We start from the raw sequence: 22,742 nt of genomic DNA on the forward strand, positions 1-22,742 counted from the left end.
TTGCCTCCGTACGCCCAGTGGTGCTTCCCATGGTGGCGTTATGGTCGCTTCCGCGGGCTCTGGCTTCGCATGGACTTGTTTATCCCATGCCATGATCTGTTTTCCTTGGGTCGTGTTTTCCAACCGGGATCGCATTCGAATTCGTGCTTCACTGATTATGTCCCGTATGGGTGGAATCGCTACGAGCTTGAGCAGGTCCTCGTTCCTCGTGTGCTTTGGTAGCCCAGTGATCGTACGGAGGGTGGCCCTGTGTAACTTTTCGATGTCGCCGAGGTCTCGTTCAGAGAATTCGTACAAGGGTGCCCCGTAAAGAATCCTTCCAACCGCGACCGCTTTTGCAAGCGTTTGGCACGCTTTCTGACGCGCTCCGCCATACTTGCTCGATATTCGTCTAACCATGTGCAACAGCGGTCTCCATTTTTGCTTTAGTGTGCGAATCCATAGCTGGGGGCTGTTGCAGCTAGCAATCTGTGCTCCAAGAATCCTAATTTGTCCATTGGCCGACGTAATATCGCTTTGGCCGATGTGTAAAGTGATCTGCTTGTTTACATTGGTTGCTTTCTTTCCGTCTACGCTGATCAATTCTGTCTTCTCTGGCGAGAGTTGCAGTCCGAGGTTATCTAAAGTGTTGCTAAGGCTCAGGATCGCTGCTTGCAGCTCATTTTGCATGCTCTGTATGTCGGAATAATCCGCCGCTTCCGTCCATATTGTTATATCGTCGGCATAAATAGTAAAACGGGCTGAAGTGTCTCGCTCAAGACTTTCTGCCACACGTGTCATGGCCAGATTGAATAGCATAGGTCCGAGGATGGAGCCCTGGGGCACTCCCCTATCCAAGTAATAGGTCTTCGGACTCCATCCCGGTGCCTTGCCATGGAGCTGAATTGGTCTGCTTTGGAGAAAGCTACGTATCCAATTGTATGTTCTTTGGCTAGGGTACCTGGTTGCCAGTTCCCGTAAGATGGCCTCTTGTTTCACGTTATCGAATGCTTTACGCATATCGACTGCAAGAATATAGTCAGGCATCTGTTTGCGAGACTTACGGTTGATCACTCTGCGGAGCAACCAGAGGCAGTCATGTGTGCCCATGTTCGGACGAAAACCTGCCTGCGCAGGATGCAACCCCGGTTGTACATATTCGATGTAGTGCTGCATTCGTGTGTGTAGCATTCTTTCTATCAATTTGCAGACAGTTGACGTTAGAGCTATGGGGCGTAGGTTAGCTGGGTTCGTGTGGTCTTTGCCCGGCTTCGGTATGGGGTAGATGAGAGATAGTTTTAGTGAATCTGGCACTAGTCCGGATTCCCAGGATTCATTGATAATTGTTAAGAGCTGTTCTTGAGCTGCATTGCTGAGGTTACGAAGTTCTTGCCAAGTCACTCCATCGTGCCCGGGAGCTGATTTTGTTTTGCCTCGTGCAAGGGCTGCTACGAGTTCACCCAGCGTAAAGGGCGTGTCTAGCTCCGCTTTCGCGTTGTCTATCGTTGCAGAAGGCAGCGGTTCAGGAGGCGCCTCGGCAGCATGTGGGAAGAAAGTGTGGATGACGCGGTCCTCCAGCACGGCAGGCTCTTCTCGCAAAAAGAGCTCCTCGAGAGGAGGCGCGCCTTTCTTGCTCCCAAGCAGGTGGCAGCGGCGAGGTAGTCCGACGAGTCCTACATCTGCTTGACAGCGGTAGGATCGTCCGACGAATCTAATACTGCTCAGGCCAAAGTTTAATGAAAGAAAGCTGATCAGTCTCACGTCACCAAACTTTGCGAGAAACATGCTCTGTCGGCAGGTCTTTCGCCATTTTGTCGCCCACATCTTATAATTTGTCGGAAAGCTTAACCCGCTGATTTAGTTGGCGGCGGCAAGTACTCTTACGAAGGCTGTGACCACTCTAAAACAGAGCTTGCATGTACGCTCCCTAACCACGATTAAAACCCCCTCGATAATTTGAAAGTAGCGACACTCTTCTCCCCACGACGCTTTCCTCAATTCTTCTTGCGCGCCAGCTGCGCACGGCACGCTCTTTCTCCTTGGCACCCGCGGACGGGCCACAGTATTCGATGCAGGCACATGATTTCGGGCCAGTAGCACCACCCTGTTGCGTATAAGATATTCAAAAATGGTGGCAACAGCTGTGAGAATGCTGAAGGCAACGCTCATGAGGAGGTTGGTTTCTTCTTATAGCCGCATAAATGGGGCACACTGATGTAAAAGGAGCTTTGAGGCGAGTTCTATACCCCAGAATTTTTTTTTTTTGCCACATGATGCTTTGTGCATCTGATCTAGTATATTGTGGCACATCCCTCTGTGCTTGGCTTTCTTTCGCCTTGCCTTTGCGCGCATGTGCACCACAGCTATTGTGGGGTTCTCACCCGTGCTCTTGGGACAAAGGAACGACAACTCAGTAGTGCAAACAATCACAAAGGTATTTATTGCACCTTTCATAGACTAATGCCTGCTAGCCGAGTTGCTATCGACAAAACATGCCGATGGGCGCGCGACAATATCGCGGAAGTCCCACTCACCGCGACCGGATAACGAGCGAATATGTTCGCCCCATGCCGGACACCAACGCCTAGTCGTTCGCGCGTACGGTCACGCGAATGGTGGCGCGTTCGAACGATCGTGTTCGTCCATTCCGGGGTAGGCCTCGCGAGACGGTCTCGCAGAAGCATGGATCAGCGCACGCGCAGAACGTCCGCGCCGCTTGCCGATCCGAAGCAAAGAGAAAGATTTGCCCTCTCCTTTTTGAGCCCAAGCACCCCGCCGTTCGGTGGCGTTAGCAGAGCCACACTCGCGCCATCTCTCGCAATGCGCTTCAACCAGACCGACTGCCGCTGGCATCAAGCCACGCGGCGAAGCCGGATAACAGGAGACGGGAGCCGTGCGGGAAAACAACATATCAGGGGACGCGTGAGAGTCGCGCATCCCCACAGTATTCAGCGCGCCCACTTATAATTAATTAGCCGCAAGTGCATCGTCTGTCCGTGTGTTTGTCTTCTCAATGTGAGAGTAGCTTTTGCACTATGGTCTCTGAACTGAACATGAAGGTTGCGCAATTTCCGTGTGAGGAAGCGTGCGTGATCATTTGAGCACCCCATGTACATTGCCTGTACTCGTGCGAACACAAAATAATAATCGTCACCCACTCATGCGTGCGTGGCAGCCCAGTGCAACACAAGTTCAAGAACTGAAAAGTAATGCAGAAACTTCACTGGAGTTGTCTAAGCATGCGTACGCATACCCCCAAATTTCAAGTTGGCCTACGCCCAAATTAAACTTGGCTTATTCCCAAATTCAAGTACCCCACCCCCAGATTTCAACTTGGCTTATCCTCAAATTTAAGTCTCCCTCCCCCCAAATTTACACAACCCCCAAATTGAAGTTGGCCCGCCCCTACATTTCAACTTGGCCTATCCCCAAATTCCAGTTGGCCTACTCTCAAATTTAAACTTGGCCTATACCCTAGTTTAAGTTGGCCAACTCCAAATATACGTTGGCCCACCCCTACTATAAGCTGTCCCATACATTTTCTTAGGAGCCCTTTATTGGAAGGAGGGGGGGGGTTAAATTGTTCCTTATTGCATATAAGGCTACCAGTCATCTACATTTACACTATTATAATGATTAGATGTCTCGTGTTTGCAAATTACGCATTTTTGTGCAGATACAAGGCATTACACTTTTCGCATGAAGGGGCTGGAGTACTCGCCAAGGAATGCTTACGCATTAAAAACGCCATGAGTACGCTTGCAATTAATGTTTTCAGGGCCTGCATCTATTGTATCTAAGTGACTGATGCACACATTCAAGTAAGCTAAAAAGAAAGCTTCTCTACAAGCCGCTATCTCGACTTTCAGTATAACAGGCAACAGGTCATAACAATCATGAAAAGTGCGATTCAGAGCCTGCATCGTTGCACATAAATGTTCACAAGGGAAAGCAGAATCTATAGCACTGCATTTCCGACTGAATCATAACAGTTGACGACGTGCAAGGTGATGAGTCCCAGCAGAATATTCAGCATGCTGAAGATATCCCCATTTTTGCGCAACATACGAATTGTCGCAGCAAAAATGCTGATGAGCATGCTGGAAGGATGACAAAAATGAAGCATTTGGGGATACTTTGATACAAGCAGTAAGAAAGACGCCTTATCTGGCAAACGACACCATTCTTTGTTGCAACAAAGTAGTTTTGGCAAATGTTGTGCAGCCATTGCTTCTTGCGCAAGCCGTCACGATTTCCTTGCGGTATCATAAAAACTGCATAACCGCCTTCAGGCTTCTTGCTGCAGTCACGTGCGCTACAGCATGGTGTAGCACTAGCACAACACCGCAGGAAACACAGCATGCAATGGTTGCCGCGCCGAGCCAGCAGAGCTGAGAAAAATGGCGCCAACGAAAAACAAAAACACAAGCAAAACGCAAGATCCGTGTATTTCCAAGGGCAATGGCAAGGAGACCAATCGTCGCGCAGAAAAGCGGGCGCAAAGCTGGTTCCCACTGAGGGGACGACGAAGGGGCAAGGAGGAGGCGAGGGGGTGGTTGTGCGGCAGCAGCATAGTTCGCAGAGTTGCGGTACTTTCAAATTATTAAGGGATTTCTACCACTATTAAGGTCCCTAACCACGATCGCCTCCTCTCGCCATTTAGTAGTGAGGCACGAAAGTATGCTTCCCTCAAAAATTCACTGCTGAGCGTGACCAGAATCAGCGCACTGAACGATTGCTTCTCGGTTAGATTTAAAAAAAAATAATGGCTGTCAAGTTCGGGATGCAGACCTTACTCGGGTTTATGTGGCAAGAATTTTCCTTTGTCTAATTGTTTTATGCTTCACTACGAGCAATACAGCCTTGCCTTTCCGGCGGAACTGCAGCCTCAGCTGTGCATTTTCCGTGGGCTTCGCGCCTGAGGTTCTTGCTTCGGCCGGCAGAAAACAGCCAACTCAGAACTGGCACGGACCGGGGGAATCCGACTCTCTAATTATACTGCTGTTGAATGTGACTTCGACTGAATCTGGCTTGGCTTCATTTCGAATAGTGAGTAAATTATATATATATATATATATTTATGATTCTGCATGCAAGTGGCGATGTTTCCATCCCTAACAAATATTGTAAATTATTAGAAGTGTTTTTCTTTTTCATGAGTTGTCGTTAGTATTGCCTACTGGAATGAGAAGCAATACTGAAACACATATGATTCAAGTGCATTTCACACCAACTTGATAAGATGTTGTCGTCTCCCTTACGTCCTTGTTTGCTGTCGCTAAATATGCTTTCAATTTACCAACACGCCCAACAAATGGCAATTGATAAGATACTTGCACCCCTCCCCCCCCCCCCCCCCGAGAAAGTTGGAGGAGGCTCAAGCCCTGCAGCCCCCCCCGTAGTCGGCGCCTTTGGACCCAGGTTTGTCGCTCGCTTGCGTATCACTGGGATCTTCATCCATGAGACTAACACGAGGACTCGCCTAACAAAATGGTAGAGTTGGCTGTGCACAATGAAGGCAAGTGTTGTTAGAATGCTGGACTGAGAGCTTTCTGATCACAGAAATATGAGACAAGTGTGTCCTTAGGTGCATGCCAAAGCACCTACAAGCAATTTCCTTTTCAAAAGGCAGAAAGTGAGAGAGGCAGGCAGAAGGAAAAGTATAAATAAACATATAGTGTTAACCACATGTTAAAACTATAACATATAGTGTTAACCACATGTTAAAACTATAACATATAGTGTTAAGCACACCTTAAAACTATATGGTAAAGGAAGTGATGCAGTAAAGCAACTTCTTTTGCATCATACAGAAAGCAAGTAGAAAAAAGTAGAAAACACAATTTTCGAAAATGAATCAGTTGATTGATTTGTTCTTAATGTTCAACTTTTTTTTTACTTGATAGAACACTCTCATCGTTTCAAAGCAAGGGCCTAAAAGGGATGCCACAATGGTGGGGCCTGGAATAACTTTCTCTCTGCTACTCTTAACATTTATGTAAATCCAAGTACAAAAGGGTCTTCATGTTTGTGCCCCTTGGAATGTGGCCACTGCAATATTGAAGCAATCCTGCAGCATTGTTTTCAGCTCGAGATTGCCATGTCAAGTGAGCTGCTGCTAGAAGACAGTCATGCCATTTATGTCTGTGTGTTCCTCCAAGGGCCACTGTAGCAGGGCGTCCTCTTGCTGTCTCACAGTAAATTTTGGCTAGAGACATTTTCTTTAGTTAAAGAGTTGTCACAAAAAATTCCATTACCCCAACTACAAATAAAAAAATTTTGCAAATTCCATTGCAAAGGATATATTTTTCATAAAGAAACATGAGACATTTATTTTTGTGCTGCATTGTTTATTTTGTTGCTGTTAATCATGGCACACAGGGTGTAACAAACAAACAAATGCTGAAACAATGCTGGAACAAAACAAAAACGAGATCGTCCAATATGATACATCGAGGAACAAAGCTTTTAGTATCCAGTACTAACTTCAGGCTGTGCTCGAAGACTCTGTGTGGCTACTGGCATTGGCACATGTCCCCCGTCTAAATAAATATGCATTCAAAACATTACACAGCAATGCAGATTCTTAAATGCTCATTTCTGCACAGTATCACACTAAATTGCTCTTCATAATTGAACTCCATGAAACATAATCCAGTTACTGTACATACTTGCACAACAGCAAACAATAATGCAACAACCATACCTCTAAAGATGAATTTGAACAACAGGACAGATTGCTGATTCATTCCACAGACAAACGCAACGTGGCGAGTTGCAGTGAATCGTACAAGTGGGTGGTGGTCTACGGCATCCTTGTGTGGTGGCGTGATTCACCAATACTGAACTTGCCAGGCTTGCCCAAAGACGGAAATGTTGATTGTTCCTAGTGCATGAATCCAACTTAAGTTTGTTCGTGTGTATTTTATATATTTAAAAGTAATGAGAACCAGCGTATAAACATATGTCGTCACCATCAGGGTGACCAGTTTCACCTGTGATATATTAGGGTTTGTTGATTCAATGAAATATCAGTGTATTCTTCACTTGAGTGTTGCAATTTTTGTGCATCTTGGCATGATGTGAATACCATTCCTGAGATGAAGGTATAGGAATGCAATCAATGACAACAGCTGGTTTTCTATTTCAATTTTCTGACCATTTCTCATATATTTAGCGATCTGAGCGAACATGAGTGAACAAAAAGTGCTTTGAACTAAACAGGGTTAGATGCCATTTAAGTAGGCAAGCTTGATGAAATAATTTGTGTATTTCAGACTATTTTGCAGAAGCCAAGACAGTTATTTAAAGATTACAATCTGCCTGCTGACTCAAATTCATCTGGTTGTCTTGGTAATCATAATAGTAGCCAGTGCGCTATTTCACTTGACTATGGCATCTAGTTTATCCTGGAGGTTTATCGTTACGAAGAGAAGCAGGCTCATTCTTGCAAATAACCTTTGCTTACAAAAATCATCATGTTTTTATCTGCGTAATAATTGAGCACACATTTGTTCGAATAAAAAGAACTGCTAGAAAGAAAAAGCACAGCCATTGCACAAGTTTATGCAGTAACTAGAGAGTATGTTGCCATTTCTGAGATCTGAGACACCGGCCTTTCTGCGACACGAGCTCGGTAACGCTTTCGCGTTAAAAGGAAAACGAAGCAGCATGTATAGAAGCGCCGAGGTGCGTAAGGACCAGCCCACAGACTAGGAAACCGTTAATTACGGGCAACATATCTTTTGGGCGACTTAGACAGCCTCTTTACAAAGAGGGACAGTACTCGTTTATCCATAATATGCCGTATGTCAGCCCGTGCAGACAAAAAAAAGTTGTGTGATGATGTGATGTGATAACTTTATTTGGAATCCGGCGATTGGGAGGCCCGGGCCTGGGGCCGCCTAGATGGCCACTGGGAGCTGCTGCTCCCATGCAGCTTTCTTGGCTCGCTGGACGGCCCAAAGTTGGTCTTGGAGTTCTGAGCTGAGCAGCACGGCCGACCACCGCGCCCGTAGATTTTCTGGGGAGACTGCCATTTTATTTTGGTATATTTCACATCCCCACAACATGTGTTGAAGGGTGGCTCTAACAGACTTGCATAGCTTGCACATATCGCTCTCGTATATATCGGGGTAGAAAGTTTTTAGTTGCACGGGACTCGTATAAGTTTCTGTTTGTAGTCGCCTCCAAGTAACGGACTCAGCTCTGTTCAATTTGGTGTGAGGCGGTGGTAATACTTGCCTCCGATTTTGATAGAATTTGGTAATATCACTAAATCTTGTTATATATCTTTTTCTCTCCAGATTTCCTCCTCCGCGTTCTCCTGACCGATGGAAGTCACTCTTTGCTCAGCTCGGCGAGTAAGACCTCGAGCTTCGCGGTGTGCTACCTCATTGAGGTTGACTGCGGGAATGTCTGGAGTCGTATGCGCTGGTAACCAGATCAATTACCTGCCGTTCTTCTCTGCATTGGAGAACTTTGCTTCATTGACTCTGATGATGTGCCATGCCTCAGGAGAGATCCTACCTTTTGCATAATTTCTAATGGCCACTTGAGAGTCGCTAATGATGTACTGAGCATTCGTGGAGACCAATGCTAGTGCAATGGCTACCTCTTCTGCGGTCTCGGAATGTTTGGTATTAACTGATACGCTTGTAAGGGGTTTTTGGGTGTGATCTACGATTACTGCTACATAGCTATTTCTGTCTGTGTATTCAGCCGCGTCTACGAAGGTTGCACTGTCGTCTGACCCAAAGCTTCGGATAATTTTCTCTGCTCTACTCTTGCGTCTGCCGTCGTTGTAACCTGGATGCATGTTCTTGGGTATATTTGGTACTAGGAGTTTGTCACGAATTTCTCTCGTTATCGTCCTCTTTTCCCCGTATAGATTGTGATAATTCATTCCTAGTTTGCTTAGTATATGCCGTCCCGTTTTGGTTTTGGTTAGTCGCTCTGCTTGGGATGTTTGTTGTGCTTCTATGAGTTCGTCCAGTGTGTTGTGGAGTCCTAACTTTAGCAAGAGATCCGTGCTCGTACTGATGGGAATCCCTAGTGCTAGCTTGTATGCTTTTTTATCATGTTGTTAATTTTACGCTTTTCAGCTGCAAACCAATTGTGGAAGGCTGCTATGTGCGTGATCTGACTGATTATATACGAATGATTGTATCAGCCGTATGATACTTTCTTCCTTCATACCTTGGTGCTTGTTAGTAATTCGTTTGATTAATCTCATGGTGTTTGTTACCTCTGTGTCTAACTTCTTTACGGTTTCCCTATTTGTGCCTTTGTTCTCGATTACCAGACCCAGCACTTTGAGCTGGTTGACTATTGGGATATTCCGCCCGTTCTTGGTGTGTAGCTTGATTTCCTCATGAGGCTTGTTTCTGTCGTATCCTTTGGGAGGCCTGCCTCTAAGTGTGGGGCGGTACAATAGAAGTTCAGATTTCTCTGCAGAACATGTGAGGCCTGTTCCTATGAGGTGTTCCTCTACTGTGTTAATTGCAGTCTGGAGTCGTTGTTCTATTGATCCGTCGCTGCCATCACAGGTCGAGATAGTAATATCGTCCGCGTATGTTGTGTGATTCAGGGACTCTATGTGATTTAAGTTTTCGGGCAGTCCCGTCAACACAAGATTAAACAGCATCGGCGAGATGACAGCGTCTTGCGGCGTGCCGGCCCTCCCTATGTCGATCGCGGGCGACTTGAGCCCTCCGATGCGTCGGAAAAAAAGTTCGATGCAAAAAATATATATATATATATATATATATATATATATATATATATATAACGAGTGACAACGCAGCAGGGCTCACATAATAATCGAGTGACAACGGACAACGAGTCAGGGGTCACATTCAGTTCATTAATGATCGACCTACTGGCAGAACCCAGATTCCGCTCGAGCAGAAGTCGGGAGGTGAGCGTAAAAATAGCAGTCAAAGAAATTGTTCGCTCGAAAACTCTGGTTATTGAGCACGTATAACATTGGCACGGGCTCAAATTTCGCGCCCGTGTCAGGGATACTGGTTGGCCCGAGGCTTGAACATCCTAAAATAGCTGTCCCGCAAGTCGTCGCCGTCATCGTCTGCTTTATTATCGGCGGTTGGCTTGCGTTCTCCGTCCCGGACGTCACCGGACCCCTTTCCCGGGGGACCGAACATCCGAAAGTAGCTGTCCCTGGCGTCGCCGTCCTCTTCTCGATTTCCGGCCGACGAGTGACGACGCTTGACGGTGACTTCGACGGTCAGCTTGACGGCGAAGTTGCGCGCGTCGAAGGCGAGGCAGTCTCCTCGCGCCATGGCCGCCTCGACACCTTCCAGGACGGAAGTGGGCCTGGACGACCACGTGAGGGTGCGGTCGCCTTCCCTCGCCTCCAGCTGGTAGGTGAAGTTCCGGGCCTCCTGCGGCGTGTTCAAGATCAGCACCAGCGCGTGGAGCGGCTTGAAACCGCCGACGTCTTGCATCGCGAGGACGGTCACGAAATGCTGCCCGAAGCACGACTGAACCGTCCTCCGCTCGTAGCTCGACGGTATCTGTCCATCGTGGACGACGAACTCCGCCTTCTCGCCTGCGAAGTGCATTTTCTTTTAAAGGACAACTGCAGTGGAATTTAGGAACGGCGTTAATAAATGAAGCTTGCAGTTTCACATAGCGCGGGTATAGAGCCGGCCACCATGCAACGTATTTATGATGGAAGAGCAGACGCACCGAGAAGAGACTTCCGAAATGGACGCTTTTATACCGAAACTGAGAAAACTTGCAGCGGCATAGATGACGACCGAGCCAGCAAGAGCGAGCGCGGAAAAAAATCACGATGCTGTGCTCCCACGTGACCACTTTCTGCATCGTGACGTCATGGCACATGGGCCCGCCGTGGTCGCTTGGTGGCGCTGCTAAGCACGATGCCGCGGCATCAGAAATGAATGAATGAATGAAACCTGTGAACCTGGGATCAGGTGCACGTTAAAGAACCCCAGGAAATCGAAATTAATCTGGAATCCGGCACCAAAACCCAGAAGTTAATTTATGGCGACCCCTGTTAGGCCCACATGCGTAAGAAATTGAGAGACACGTGAGATGTCATGCGAAAACGCATGAGTGGCTTTGATAATTTAGCCCGAAGTAAAATGTTTAGTCCATAGATTTTCCTGCAAAAGATTACCAGAGGAAACGATGGCGCTACTCTTTGCGGGAGCTTCAAATATGGCGGTTCAGCTGTAGCACGGGAATTATGAACTTGCCTGAACTTTGAACTTTTGGCTTCAAATGTCCTTACGACTTTGTAAATTGATGATTTTCAACAACATAATGCGTTATAAATGCAAGTACTCCCTGTGAATATGCATGTGCGCAGAGATGTATTGGCTCGGGCTGTTTATACAGAGCAACGACTGCTTGGAAATGACGCCTCCAAGAAGGTCTTAAGCTACAAGAACGAAGACAAATCCGTGCACTGTACAAGTCGATGCCGTGCACGTGGGAGCCAAACGATCGCCTCGCCTAAGTTCCCTATAGGAATTTTAGTGGGAATCTCTGCACTTTCGTCGACTTGCCTCTAATGACGGCTACCTTTCATATAGGGTAGTTATTTGGCCGAATATTAGGCTCTCTACCGTTTTCCTTTCATCTGTTGATCACTCACGAGGTCCAGATTTGAGCGTATATCGATTTAGCATGACCTTTATGCTCTCTGTCTATTCGCGGAACAGTATGGCCAGCTAATTTCTCTCTTTTAGCTTTTGTATGGAGCGTCTACATGGCATAATATCGTTTAATTCGATATAGGTGGTGTTTAAATCGCACACTCGGCAACAGCTCCCTCGGGGTATATATAATAGAAGCCGATCTCGAAGGCCACGCTTTTACGCCCTGGAAGCGGCCGAAACACGTCATGGATGTCATGTTTTGAACATCCAGTTGTCCTCCAAATCCTCTTATTGTATTCTAAAGTGTTATTACTTGAACACCTCACCGCCGTTTATGAGGAAAAGGAATCTTTTGACTTGCGCATCACAGAGCATGCAACTTCCAGACTCACCACGGACTATGGACAAGTTCGGGTGGGCTTCACGGATGTGCGGCATCATATGTTTCGCAGTGCCAGTCCACTTGCAGTCCTTCGCGGTGAATAAGCAGGGACAGGGCCTGTTAACGACATAGGCGAAAAAAGAAAGAGAGGAAGCTGAAAACTGTTCGCCCAAAATTGCGACTGAGATGACTTGGGATGGCAAGTTCAGGTGTCTGCTTATACATGGTACCACTGACGTTCGCGTTATTGCTGCAAAGAACACGCGATGCCGACCCGCACGAGCGACACTAACATTTGCTTTAAGAAAAAAGGGCGTCAGGAGGGTGATCCCCCCCCCCCCCCCCCTTTTTCGTTCGCGTACGCCCGATACGTACACAAAGCGAACGTAGCCACAAATTTTTCTTTGTCTACATCTCGGGAAGTTGGCTTGGCAGCGTTGGCCTGTCGGCTATCTCGCCTAGTAGAAGCTGTCGCTACCCTAGCCATCATGTTGTCACTGTCGGGGATGCGACCACTTTCGCACGGCTGCACGTGACTCGGCACCGGACGCGTCAAGGTGTCTGACACATATATAAAAAATAATAAATAAGTTCGAGGTAAGTGTGCTGGCGTTACGGAGCACCTCTTTGAGGTTCCGGATTCATGATTAACACTACGTTCACCACATTGCAAAGCGTTGCTTAGGAGGTTACTCAACAAACGTCCTGCCTCCTCACGGAGCGAAGTGCAAAACACGTATACACACACACGACCTTAGCTCTCCCATTCCCTCACTAGTCTACCACGTGACCGAGTTCCCCACACTTCACACGCGTACTTTTTATCCACTTTGGCACGCCTAATGCTGCTAACGCATTAAACAAAAACTCGCCGAAGCCAGGAGCGCGAAATATTTGACCAACGCGCGGAACAGACGGAGCATGGCAATAAACAAAACTGACCTGTAATCGCACGTCTCCTCGTGATCCTGTTTCTCTAGCAGGATTGGCTCTGCGGTGCAGCCATGATCCGAGTACTTGCACGGGTAGGGAAGCTTGTCGGCCACTTTCTCCATGGCCCACGCTCGGACGCTGCCTGCGCAAGGACAGTGGGCGTTTCTGACGAGTGCAAGGACAGCCCGAACGAACCTTTTGCTGAAAATGAAGTTCCGGGGCTTTACGTACCAAAACCAACGATCTGATTTTGACGCACGCCGGAGCGGCAGACTCCAGAAACTTGAACCAACTGGGGTTCTTTGACGTGCACCTAAATCTAAGCACACGGGTGTTTTCGCATTACGCCCCTATCGAAATGCGGCCGCCACGTCTGGAGCATATACTATGGGAATGCCAAGGCATATATATATATATATATATATATATATATATATATATATATATATATATATATATATATATATATATATAACAATAACGAGAACGTGGCCTCTAGCAACAGCGTTCGCACGCGCTGGGAAGCCGCGCTACTAAGCCCCGCCTTCGAGGGTTAAGTACGGGCCGTCCAGCGGGCCGAGGATGCCGCCAGGACCCACGAACTCTGGGCCGTCACATAGGCGGGGCCTTTGGCCCTCCCCACCAACTCGCAGGGCACGCAATAAAGTGATTTCCTCCTCGATCCTCCTCGGGCGCGTTATTCCGGCGTCGCATGTCGGCGAGAAATTACGACAGTGACCACGTTTCTTGAGCCCAGAACATGAGACATCGTGGAACAGTGGCCACGGCAACCCGATTCGATTGTGCGGCTGAGTCTGTGCGAGGCCACACGTCGGCCGCGGCGGGCACAAGCGCGGGACTGCTGCAACAGTGCACCAGAAATCGCAGCACGCCGCGCTTTCTTCTGGTTCGGTTCCCTCCTTTTAGTGCAATTAGCTCGGATCGAATCCGGGATGATGCAAGACTATAGATAAAGAAGTTTTACTTAATCAAGGCCTCTCTCTGCCTTATCACCGCCTTCGCTTTGTAGTTTCAACAACGTACGGGATTGTGGCGCCAGGCCCTGGAATGTGCCGAGATATTGCACCCACATGTGATAGGAAAGGGGGGGGGGTGCTTGCGATTACAGGGCCAGGTAAATGGAGCGAACGCGCTATGCGTAAGTCAGAACACCACAGCAAACCCTATCAGTGCAACGAACTGTTTCTACGTTCGTGCTGCGCTTGCTTCGCACGCCAATGCATCCTTCACGATGGCGGCGAGAACCAAGAAGGAAAGAAAAGGAATAGCAGAGGGAGCGTGACGTCAGGCGGACAGCCCGGGCAAGCCAACCACTGCGCTTACGCCCCCCCCCCCCCCCCCGTCTCTCCGGGGTAGTTTTACTTAAAGCCCCTCCATACACGTTTCCGCCGACCAGGCTTTGTCCGCTTTAGATGTACTATTAGACGCAGTTTACAGAATAGTATTATCAATTTTCGTTGCTGAGTTACAGAGTTGTAAACTTGATAGTTTCGTTTCCTGAAAATTTCAGATGTTTGACAATTTTTAATAAGAAAATTGACGACCTAAGTCAAGAATCCGAAACCAACAGTCACTAGATTTTAAGTTTTTCTTTTAAATGCAACAAACCTTGTCAAATTTGGTGCAGTGGTTGCCGAGAAAAACGAATTCTCCTTTTACGTGCATTTATATAGGAGCACCCGAGTTAAACCTTCCTCTTAATCGTCATGTAAAAAAACCGTATGCAGAACGGACGCAGCTTTGCTAAAATGCGTGGTGTAATGAAGGCAACAAAGAAAAAAAAAACACAGGGGTGAAGTGGGTAGAGTACCTGGCTTGGTAGCGAGAAGGCGTGAGTTCGAATTCTACTTTCGGGCTCTTTGTTTTCAGCTCACTAATATTTTTAATTAGGGTATAAATGCCTAATTTCATTAATTCTACCTTTGCGGGGCATCGGAAAGAATTACTGTTACTCCCTTGAGGAGCATCGGAAAAGTTAGTCCTCGAAGGTGTAAGCGCACGGGGAGCAACGGTTCATCCCATGTCAGTTAGTCCCCAAAAGTAGTAATGGTTGTGGAAAGTACCCCTTTTAGTCCTTTTTTCCTTAGAGTGTGTACTAGTTTGCTACGACACTAGGTGCTTCGCCTTTCGGGCAAAACGACGACAACAATGACATAGACACTGCACGCGCATTTTTGCCGTCGCCGACGCCGTGATGTTCCGCATTACGTCCGAGGGCGATAACGTCGTCGTCGCGCGTCGTGTGCTCTATGTGCGAGTGAAAGAATGCGAGGGCAGCCGGCAGTCGCGGCTCAATCTGGCCCGCGCGAAAGACGGAATCGAAATGCAAACGGGCCGTTTACACTGCGACGAAAGGTTGTGGCGGCATGGGAGGGAGGGAGGCGTTCTGCTCTTGCAGCACACTGCGCATTTCGCGACCGGCCGCTAGGGGAACTGATGACTGCGGCTCAATCTCATGCGCCAGATATATAGAGGAAATGGGGAGGGAGGCAGCGCTGGAGGGAGGGAGTCGACACGAATGTCGATTTCGCCAACACGTTTGCACTTTGTGCGGTCGCGCGCGCCTATCTTGAACATGATCTGCACACGGCTCATACCTTTGTGCGCACTGTGTGCTCGCCGCTCTTGCGTTGAAGCGGCATATACAGACAGCACGAAGGTCACTTCGCTCGCTGCAGCTGCCGCGTTGCTCACACCAGCGTTGTATCGCCGCTCTTGCGTTGAAGCGGCATATACAGACAGCACGAAGGTCACTTCGCTCGCTGCAGCTGCCGCGTTGCTCACGCCAGCGTTTTGACGGCGAGTGCCGCGCTCACCGAGTGTGATGTGTTCATGTTTGCTCGTGCGCGCTAACAACACATGCTTGTTAATTCGGTTAGTAAGTGAATGTTTCCAAGTTTATACGGCCGATAAAAGTAGTGTCCTTACTTCGTATAGCTGTGTATTAATTTGCTATCGCAATCGATGCTTCGCCTTGCGGGCGAAACTGCGAATTTTTTTTTACTTCAAAATAGTTTTCAGATTTTATATGAAGTTGACATCTTGGAAATAATTTGGCCGGGTTCCGCGTAATGCAGCCTTGCCTTCGAGGCTGTCGCCGCAGGGACATGAACTATGACAACACGTGCCTCCTCACAGCCCTTTAACTTAAAAAGCCCTGTGGAGGCAGTAGTGCTTATGTACATCGCATATATCTTTCATAGCGAAACTTGTATGCTCATAGCTCGCATCATGATACATTGTCATTACTTTGATGCTTAAATATATTTTTACCCGTCTTTAGGTCTCTTTGCAGCCGCATTACATCTATCATTTGCAATTCATATGATCATTTCACACCCAATACATACGCAATCCATGACCATATGTCATGGCGCTCTTTGGCCATAGCTGGCCCTTGCGTCATTAAGCATCGTACATCATCATTAGATACACAGCGATCCAGCTGCGGACATGCTGAATCCAAAGAGTAGACAAATACAATTCTGCTTGAAATAAAAAAAGACGAAAAGAAACGGATCCTGTGCTTACAGAAATAACCTATTTATAGGCAACTTACTGATCTGCCCCCTGCACAGAGGACACTTGGTGATCTTGTTGCGACACGGGAAGCACAGCAGGTGACCGTTCATGCATTGAGCGATGGGCGGCATGACGGGATCGAGGCACACGGGACACTCGAACACGCTGGCCAACTCCGAAGCCAGGGCAGCCGAGGCCGGCGTCCGTGGTCGCGAAGCCTTTTCGCTCATCGCGCGGGTGCTGAAGGCCGCGTTCTGACGTCACAGAGCGATCCTTTGCAAACCTCCTCCGTACGACACTCGAGGCACGATAAGCTGCAAAAACCAGGCAGAAAGAAAAAAGTCGGACGGGTTCCATTGACTCTCCCGTCTCGTTAACCAACAGCGGTTCAGCCTAAAACTATAATTTCAACTGTCTCTCGTCTTGCCTTTTCCATCGTCCGTCCGAGTAACATTTCAGACAATTCATCGTTATAAGACACGACACTTAGCTGCATCTTACACTTCGGACTCCTCACCTCCCGCAACCGCGCAGGAAAGGAATACTTTACGAAATCGTCGATTTTGCTCATTCTATACATTTCCTGGATTATTATTATTATTATTATTGTTATTATTATTATTATTATTATTATTATTATTATTATTATTATTATTATTATTATTCAATCTGAAGACACATATACAATGGACAGAGAGGAAATAGGACAACGCAGGTTGATTACTCTTTAGGAAAGACGAAGAGGAAAGAAAGGAATTAAATACATATAATTAAAGCAACAGCATAGAATGCGGTAGCAAGAAAAAAAAACGCATGTCACAATAATTACGAAAAAACGTTTTCTATTTTTTTTTTAAATAGATGTCTTATCAGTGGCAAAGAAAAACGGGAAGCCAAGTGAGAGAAATACATAACTCGAGTACACGCGAACCCTCCTTATAACGGCATCATCTGAAAAATAAACGAAATTCGTTTTAAACGGTATTTCTTTAAAGCAGAGGAGCTCTGAAAGAGCCACAGCAACGGCCGAACAGCACTGACGCGGGTACATGTAGGTCGCTTCTCTGGCTTAGTTTGTTTTTTCTGTTGTTTACAATTGCATTGTGAAGTTAGTATGTCTGTGTGTTTGCGGCATGTGTGTGCGCATTTCTCAACTATGTATTGGTATAGCCGGCTCTTATGTAGTCAATACGTTATCATCTGCGTGCAGTTATTAAATAAAAGAGTTCAGATACTCGTAGAACATTGCGCAATAGTGGTACGCATGTTGTAGCAGCATACGTGGTTGCAGAACAAATTAAGTCACAGTGCTCCTCGCCTGTACAAGTTAACACTTACGAAAGCGAAGGGTGGCGGCGTACGCTGCACCGAGCTGTTTCCCGCAGATCTGGCCGCTTCGAATTTCGTGTGATATTCTGCTGCTTACGGCGGGGGCGGATTGGGAACACGCTCATGCACTTTGATTCAGGAACATGATAACGAAGCTCTCTCTCTTCCTGCCTCACCATTACAGCCTATCTCAACTAGTTAAGGGACAACTAAAACAAAAAAGTTCACATGCTCGTAGAACATCGTGCAGTAGTGGTGCACATGTAGTATACGTGGTCGCCAAACAAATGAAGTCACAGTGCTCCTCGCATGTCCAAGTTAACGCTTACGAAAGCGAAGGGTCTCGGCGTACGCTGCACCGAGCTGTCTCCTGCAGACTGGCCCCTTCGCATTTCGTATGACTTCCTGCTGCTGATCGAAGTTGCATGGTTTGATTCCAGACTGGGAAGGCCGCATCAAGGCGGAGGTAGATTGGGAACACACTCGTGCACTTTGATTCCTGGAACATTACGAAGCTCACTCTCTCTTCCTCCCTCCCTATTCCTGCCTCTCTCTTCTAGAATATGGGACGGTTATAAGGGGAGACAAAGATGGCAAAGAATGTACAAAATGGTTAAGCGCGAGAGTCCCAAACGCATTCACGTAATTCACTTGTTCGTAGTAAGCACTAGGTGAGCGCTTTGACCGCCTTCTGCTATGCGGTACAATGACTGCATCGTCCGGTGCTCCAGCGAGATCGTCTGCTGCGGTCTCGATAGCAGACGGCGTGATAAGTTGTATGTTACATACGCTTGGTCAGGCTTGGCATTCCTCGCCGGTCTTCCAAGTCCCCGCGATTGCGTGGGTGTATTGACTCTTTTCTTTCATTTCCCATTGCTTCACGTCTGTCCGATACCAGTTTACCTATAGACTCCTCCGCGTATCCTGTGCCGACGTGACACGGGAAGTTGCCCAGCAGACGTCAAATGCGCAAGCCTTCCGGCACGCCGCCAACTGAAGATAATGGAGCCCGGAAATAAGTTATGTAGACGATGCGGGGGTGAACAGCGCAGATGACATAAGGCTCGACGCACGAAATGCGTGGGGAACATTCAGTTTGCAAAAACGGCATCTGGTGTGTGAGGTGCTCAGCGCAGAAGCGCACGCGATACATGTACCTGGGGAAGCATGGGGGAAGACAAAGAACTAGAAGGGAGCGTCATAGTTACTTTCTTAACGAAGCGTCGTTTTATGCATTCAATCACAAAATAAACTGAAACAACAATGCATTTCTCCTCAAAGTTCGGGAATTAATATCTTGAAACTGGCGTCATCCTGAGAATTGGTTCCAAGTGGAACAGCTTGCGAACTCCGTGGCTTGAATTTCTAAATTGCAATATGGGCCATATTGCAATTTAGAAATTCAAGAAATTCAAATTCAAATTTTCAAGCAATGAAAAAAAAAAAGCCACTGCATGGCCTGATTCTTTCTTGACTAATAATAATATGGCACCGCGCTTTCGTATACAGCAATTTCATTTGACTTCATTGGATCCTGTGTGTTCCAGCAAAAACTACGAATGATTATTCTGAACCTTTGAATGAACACAACGCAGAAGAGATTCACTTAACATTTATATCAAGATCTTTATGGGGCGTGTTGTAAATGCAAAATTGAATTCAGCCCGAACACGAAACATGTAAGCGGGATACCCACTTGTCCTGTACCCGAAATCACCGTGTACAAAACATGAACCAGAGTACATTGATTTCCTGGTTAACATAGCTGTATTAGTGCAGAAAGATTAAGACTGCCGCTTCGAAAAAGATCGCTCAAACACGATATATCTGGTACCGTTGCATTTCTTAAACAAACAACTGCGTATTAAAAGATCCATGTTGCTTTCACAATCAGTGAGAAATTCACTTTACATGGAGTTCGTAGCTCGAATGGGTAGTGTGAAGATCTTGCAACTATTCGGAAAGAATTAAAAAAAAAAGGAATTCATCAGCCTTTCCACTCTTTAAACGTGGATGACCAGCGAAGCTGTTTAGCGCGCACGACGCAGAGGGGACACATAATTTTGAACAAAGGTACGAACGTATTGTCCTGATCTGTGGTCATCGTGACGGCGGAGGCAGCTGTGGAAGACGACGACGCTCGAGCCATCGCTGGTGATAATTTGTGCTCGCAGACGCCACGAAAGCCCGGATCTGAGCCACATACAGCTTCGCAGTAGAAGTACTTCACCGTGACACACCACGTGGGACACGCCCTCATATGCTTGCAATGCTGCACACGCTTGCTAAACCCGGTATAGATGTGAGGTGGCTTCGCGGGCTCGTTCTCACCTGCACGAGTACAGCAGTTGCAAAGCACGCACACAGGGTGTACCCTCATTACGCCGGCGAAGCGCAACTGACTGAGCAGTTGGCGGTCGCCACGTCGACGCTAAAGAGTGCTCGAAGTGCAAGGATCAGCTCCCGTGTCCGCAACCTAGGAAGGCTCATCCAAGTCGCCGTAAACTTTCAGGTGGCGAGCATACACTATGGGTTTATGTAACCGAAATAGAGGGAAATTTACCTCGATCAGCTATCTATAGGGCCACTCCAGATGCGGGCTCTTGTCCATTCCGAAAGTAGGAACGCGCACCGACACCCGTCGCTCCGTGCCGTCGCCGATAAGAGACTGTATTCGCCGATACAGTTGTCAGAAGAGACCGCTGCTCGCTACTGCTCGCAGCGCTACGGCGAGACTTGGCGCGAAGTCTCTCGCCTGACGCGAGCGCTCGTCGTTTGCTCTCCGTGACGTCAGAGGGGAGAGAAATACCTTCTTATCGCCTTCCGCTTACCAAGCCTGTGGAGTCGGCAAAGCTTTGCCGCTGTCCTCCTATCAAACGAACGGTATCGGAGAAGTAGTGGTGCGAGCCGAGACATCGGCGCTCTGTCGCCGCCGCCGATGTTTCTTGTCGGCAAGGTCAGCGCACCATTTAAATAGGTGCGCTTCGTTGAGATTTCCTGTTGCCGTGCGGAATTCTTTTGCCCGTCTCAGGCACAGAATCGTGTCAAGCAGGGGAGCAATGAAGCAACACAGTACAAACACAAGTAACCCTCGCTCTCCCCGCCTGTGCGCATGCGTGTCGTCACAAGTCAGCGCAACGGGGGATTCCGAAACTTCTTTTACAAAACAGTGATATGGTAATACGGCGCAACGAGAATAAACAGTGGCCTCGATCGGCACATCGGAATCACGGCTTGAGGGTCGTGGGCCCCGTAAATATATAGTCGGCGATATGTCCGATAGCGGCATCAACGCGAGAGATGAAACTTGTAACAAGATAGAAATTTCTGGCTCCGATGTGTTTAAGATGTCGGTCGGAAGTTTACGCATTATTCAGGCCGTTGCATTCGACGCAGTTTTTCTACCTTCGTACATGTAAACAAAAATATGCTTACATGCCTACATCATGGTGCTGTTTCTTTGTAGCGTTCATATAAAAGATTGAATACAAGTGACACCTATGGCTGCAATGAACTATAAAACAGCTTCGACGTGCACGTTAAAAAAGAACTTAAAAAAATAATTGTGCATCCGAGCAGTGCCTGCCATTTCTACTAATTCACACTTCGTTAATTCAACCTGGTGACGACGAGTTAACAAATTGAGGAAATTTGTTTTCTACCGCATTATAACATAGCTGAAGAAAAAAAAAGGTACATCTGCTCAGAAAAAAAAAGGATTTTGATTCTTTTTTTTTCCTCCTGGAAAGAAAGGCGTTATAAGAGAACTTACACAAGCAAATGGTGACTAATATTCAGAACAAGTGATTTCACTTATTGTCCAGTCGGTAATGCGCGTTATCACATCTGGTGATTGGTTGACAGCTTAAGGGCTGAACCCCGCAAAAATTGGTCACAGAAAAGGTCTGTTTTGTTTTACGTAAAGCATATTGCATAAACACAATCTCATTCATCACAAGTGGAAGCAAGTTTAACATATCCAGAGAGTGTAACGTGCGTCGTTGCCGGCTCTGCAATTCTAGAAGAATTCACTGACTCACTCACTATGTGCTCACTCGCTCAAGCACATACTGGAACGCACCAATAGCAAAGAAGAAAATGTGAGATACACGGACACAGCTGCGTACAGAACAAACGACCGATTCGCAATCAGCGTGGTCGACGAGAAGGGCGAACAACTTACAGCCACATCCGTACGTGCCAAGGACGCGAGCACAGCAGCGGAGCTGGGCACAGCCCTAACCATCGCAACCTGCAAGAAGACCTTGTTTACTGTGGTGACGGACTCGCAAGAAGCATGCAGGAGATATGTGAACGGAAGGATCGGAAAGGCAGCACTTCAGGTCTTGACCATCACCGACATAGAAACAGCACAAATCCTCTGGACGCCGGGACACGAGTCTCTCGCGGGGAACCAGGCGGCGCACGCCGCGGCTCGAGATCATGCACGCCGAGCCACCTCGGACACGCAGAGAACACGGACCAACGATTGCGACGAGGATGATGAACGGATATCCAAGAAGTACTCGACATCCTGGCGCACTACAGGAAGCAGAGGCGTCGCTACCCGCCCGCGCATAAGACGATGAGCAGGGAGCAAGCGGTAACTTGGAGAAGACTCCAGGCTGGAACCTACCCGCATGGAACACTGCTGCACGCCATGTATCCGGGCACCTACGGGCGAGACTGCAAGTGCTGCCCGCCGGACACGCCCAACACCTTGCGCCATATGGTGCTGAAGTGCAGAAATAACCGCGAAGTACCACCGTCATCATCACCACCAGGCGATAACATGCAGGAAGAAGCGGATATAGAGGAAGAATCGGAAGACCAGTGGGAGGCTCTGCTGGTGACGCAAGACCTTGACAGCCAGCTACGGTTGGTGAACAGGGCTCGGGCGGCGGCGGCGAGCCATGGCTACCTGGACT

The 22,742-nt window shown here is 47.7% G+C and overlaps 2 protein-coding genes across 9 annotated transcripts in view; one reads left to right on the plus strand and one right to left on the minus strand.

Annotated features, from left to right (window-relative positions):
* Window positions 1–22,742, plus strand: part of LOC135901971 (E3 ubiquitin-protein ligase Siah2-like) — a 137,622-nt gene that overhangs the window by 93,071 nt on the left and 21,809 nt on the right. The window contains exon 9 of one of the 5 annotated variants that reach the window (XR_010564340.2): window positions 8,286–8,415. The exons of 3 other annotated variants lie outside the window; for them this stretch is intronic. The gene's annotated coding sequence lies outside the window, so the exon portion shown is untranslated. Of the gene's footprint in view, window positions 1–4,865; window positions 4,970–8,285; window positions 8,416–22,742 lie in introns of those variants that run through there. One more of the 5 variants, XR_011508449.1, reaches the window with a different exon arrangement.
* Window positions 9,824–20,831, minus strand: LOC135901968 (E3 ubiquitin-protein ligase SIAH1-like). Of its 4 annotated transcripts, XM_065431833.2 has the most exons (6): window positions 20,378–20,575; window positions 19,896–20,145; window positions 16,523–16,799; window positions 12,952–13,084; window positions 12,020–12,126; window positions 9,824–10,549 (listed from the first exon to the last, which is right to left on the minus strand). In XM_065431833.2, exons 3-6 carry the CDS (start codon window positions 16,713–16,715, stop codon window positions 9,996–9,998), a joined length of 987 nt encoding a protein of 328 aa, XP_065287905.1. In that variant the 5' UTR covers window positions 16,716–16,799; window positions 19,896–20,145; window positions 20,378–20,575; the 3' UTR covers window positions 9,824–9,995. The 4 variants fall into 4 exon arrangements, with proteins under 4 accessions (XP_065287905.1, XP_065287907.1, XP_065287904.1 ...); XM_065431835.2 differs by lacking the exons at window positions 19,896–20,145; window positions 20,378–20,575 and adding an exon at window positions 20,646–20,831; XM_065431832.2 differs by lacking the exon at window positions 19,896–20,145 and having other exon boundaries at window positions 20,378–20,574.

The sequence above is a fragment of the Dermacentor albipictus genome, chromosome 9 (genome assembly GCF_038994185.2).
Source record: "Dermacentor albipictus isolate Rhodes 1998 colony chromosome 9, USDA_Dalb.pri_finalv2, whole genome shotgun sequence".
NCBI lineage: Eukaryota > Metazoa > Arthropoda > Arachnida > Ixodida > Ixodidae > Dermacentor > Dermacentor albipictus.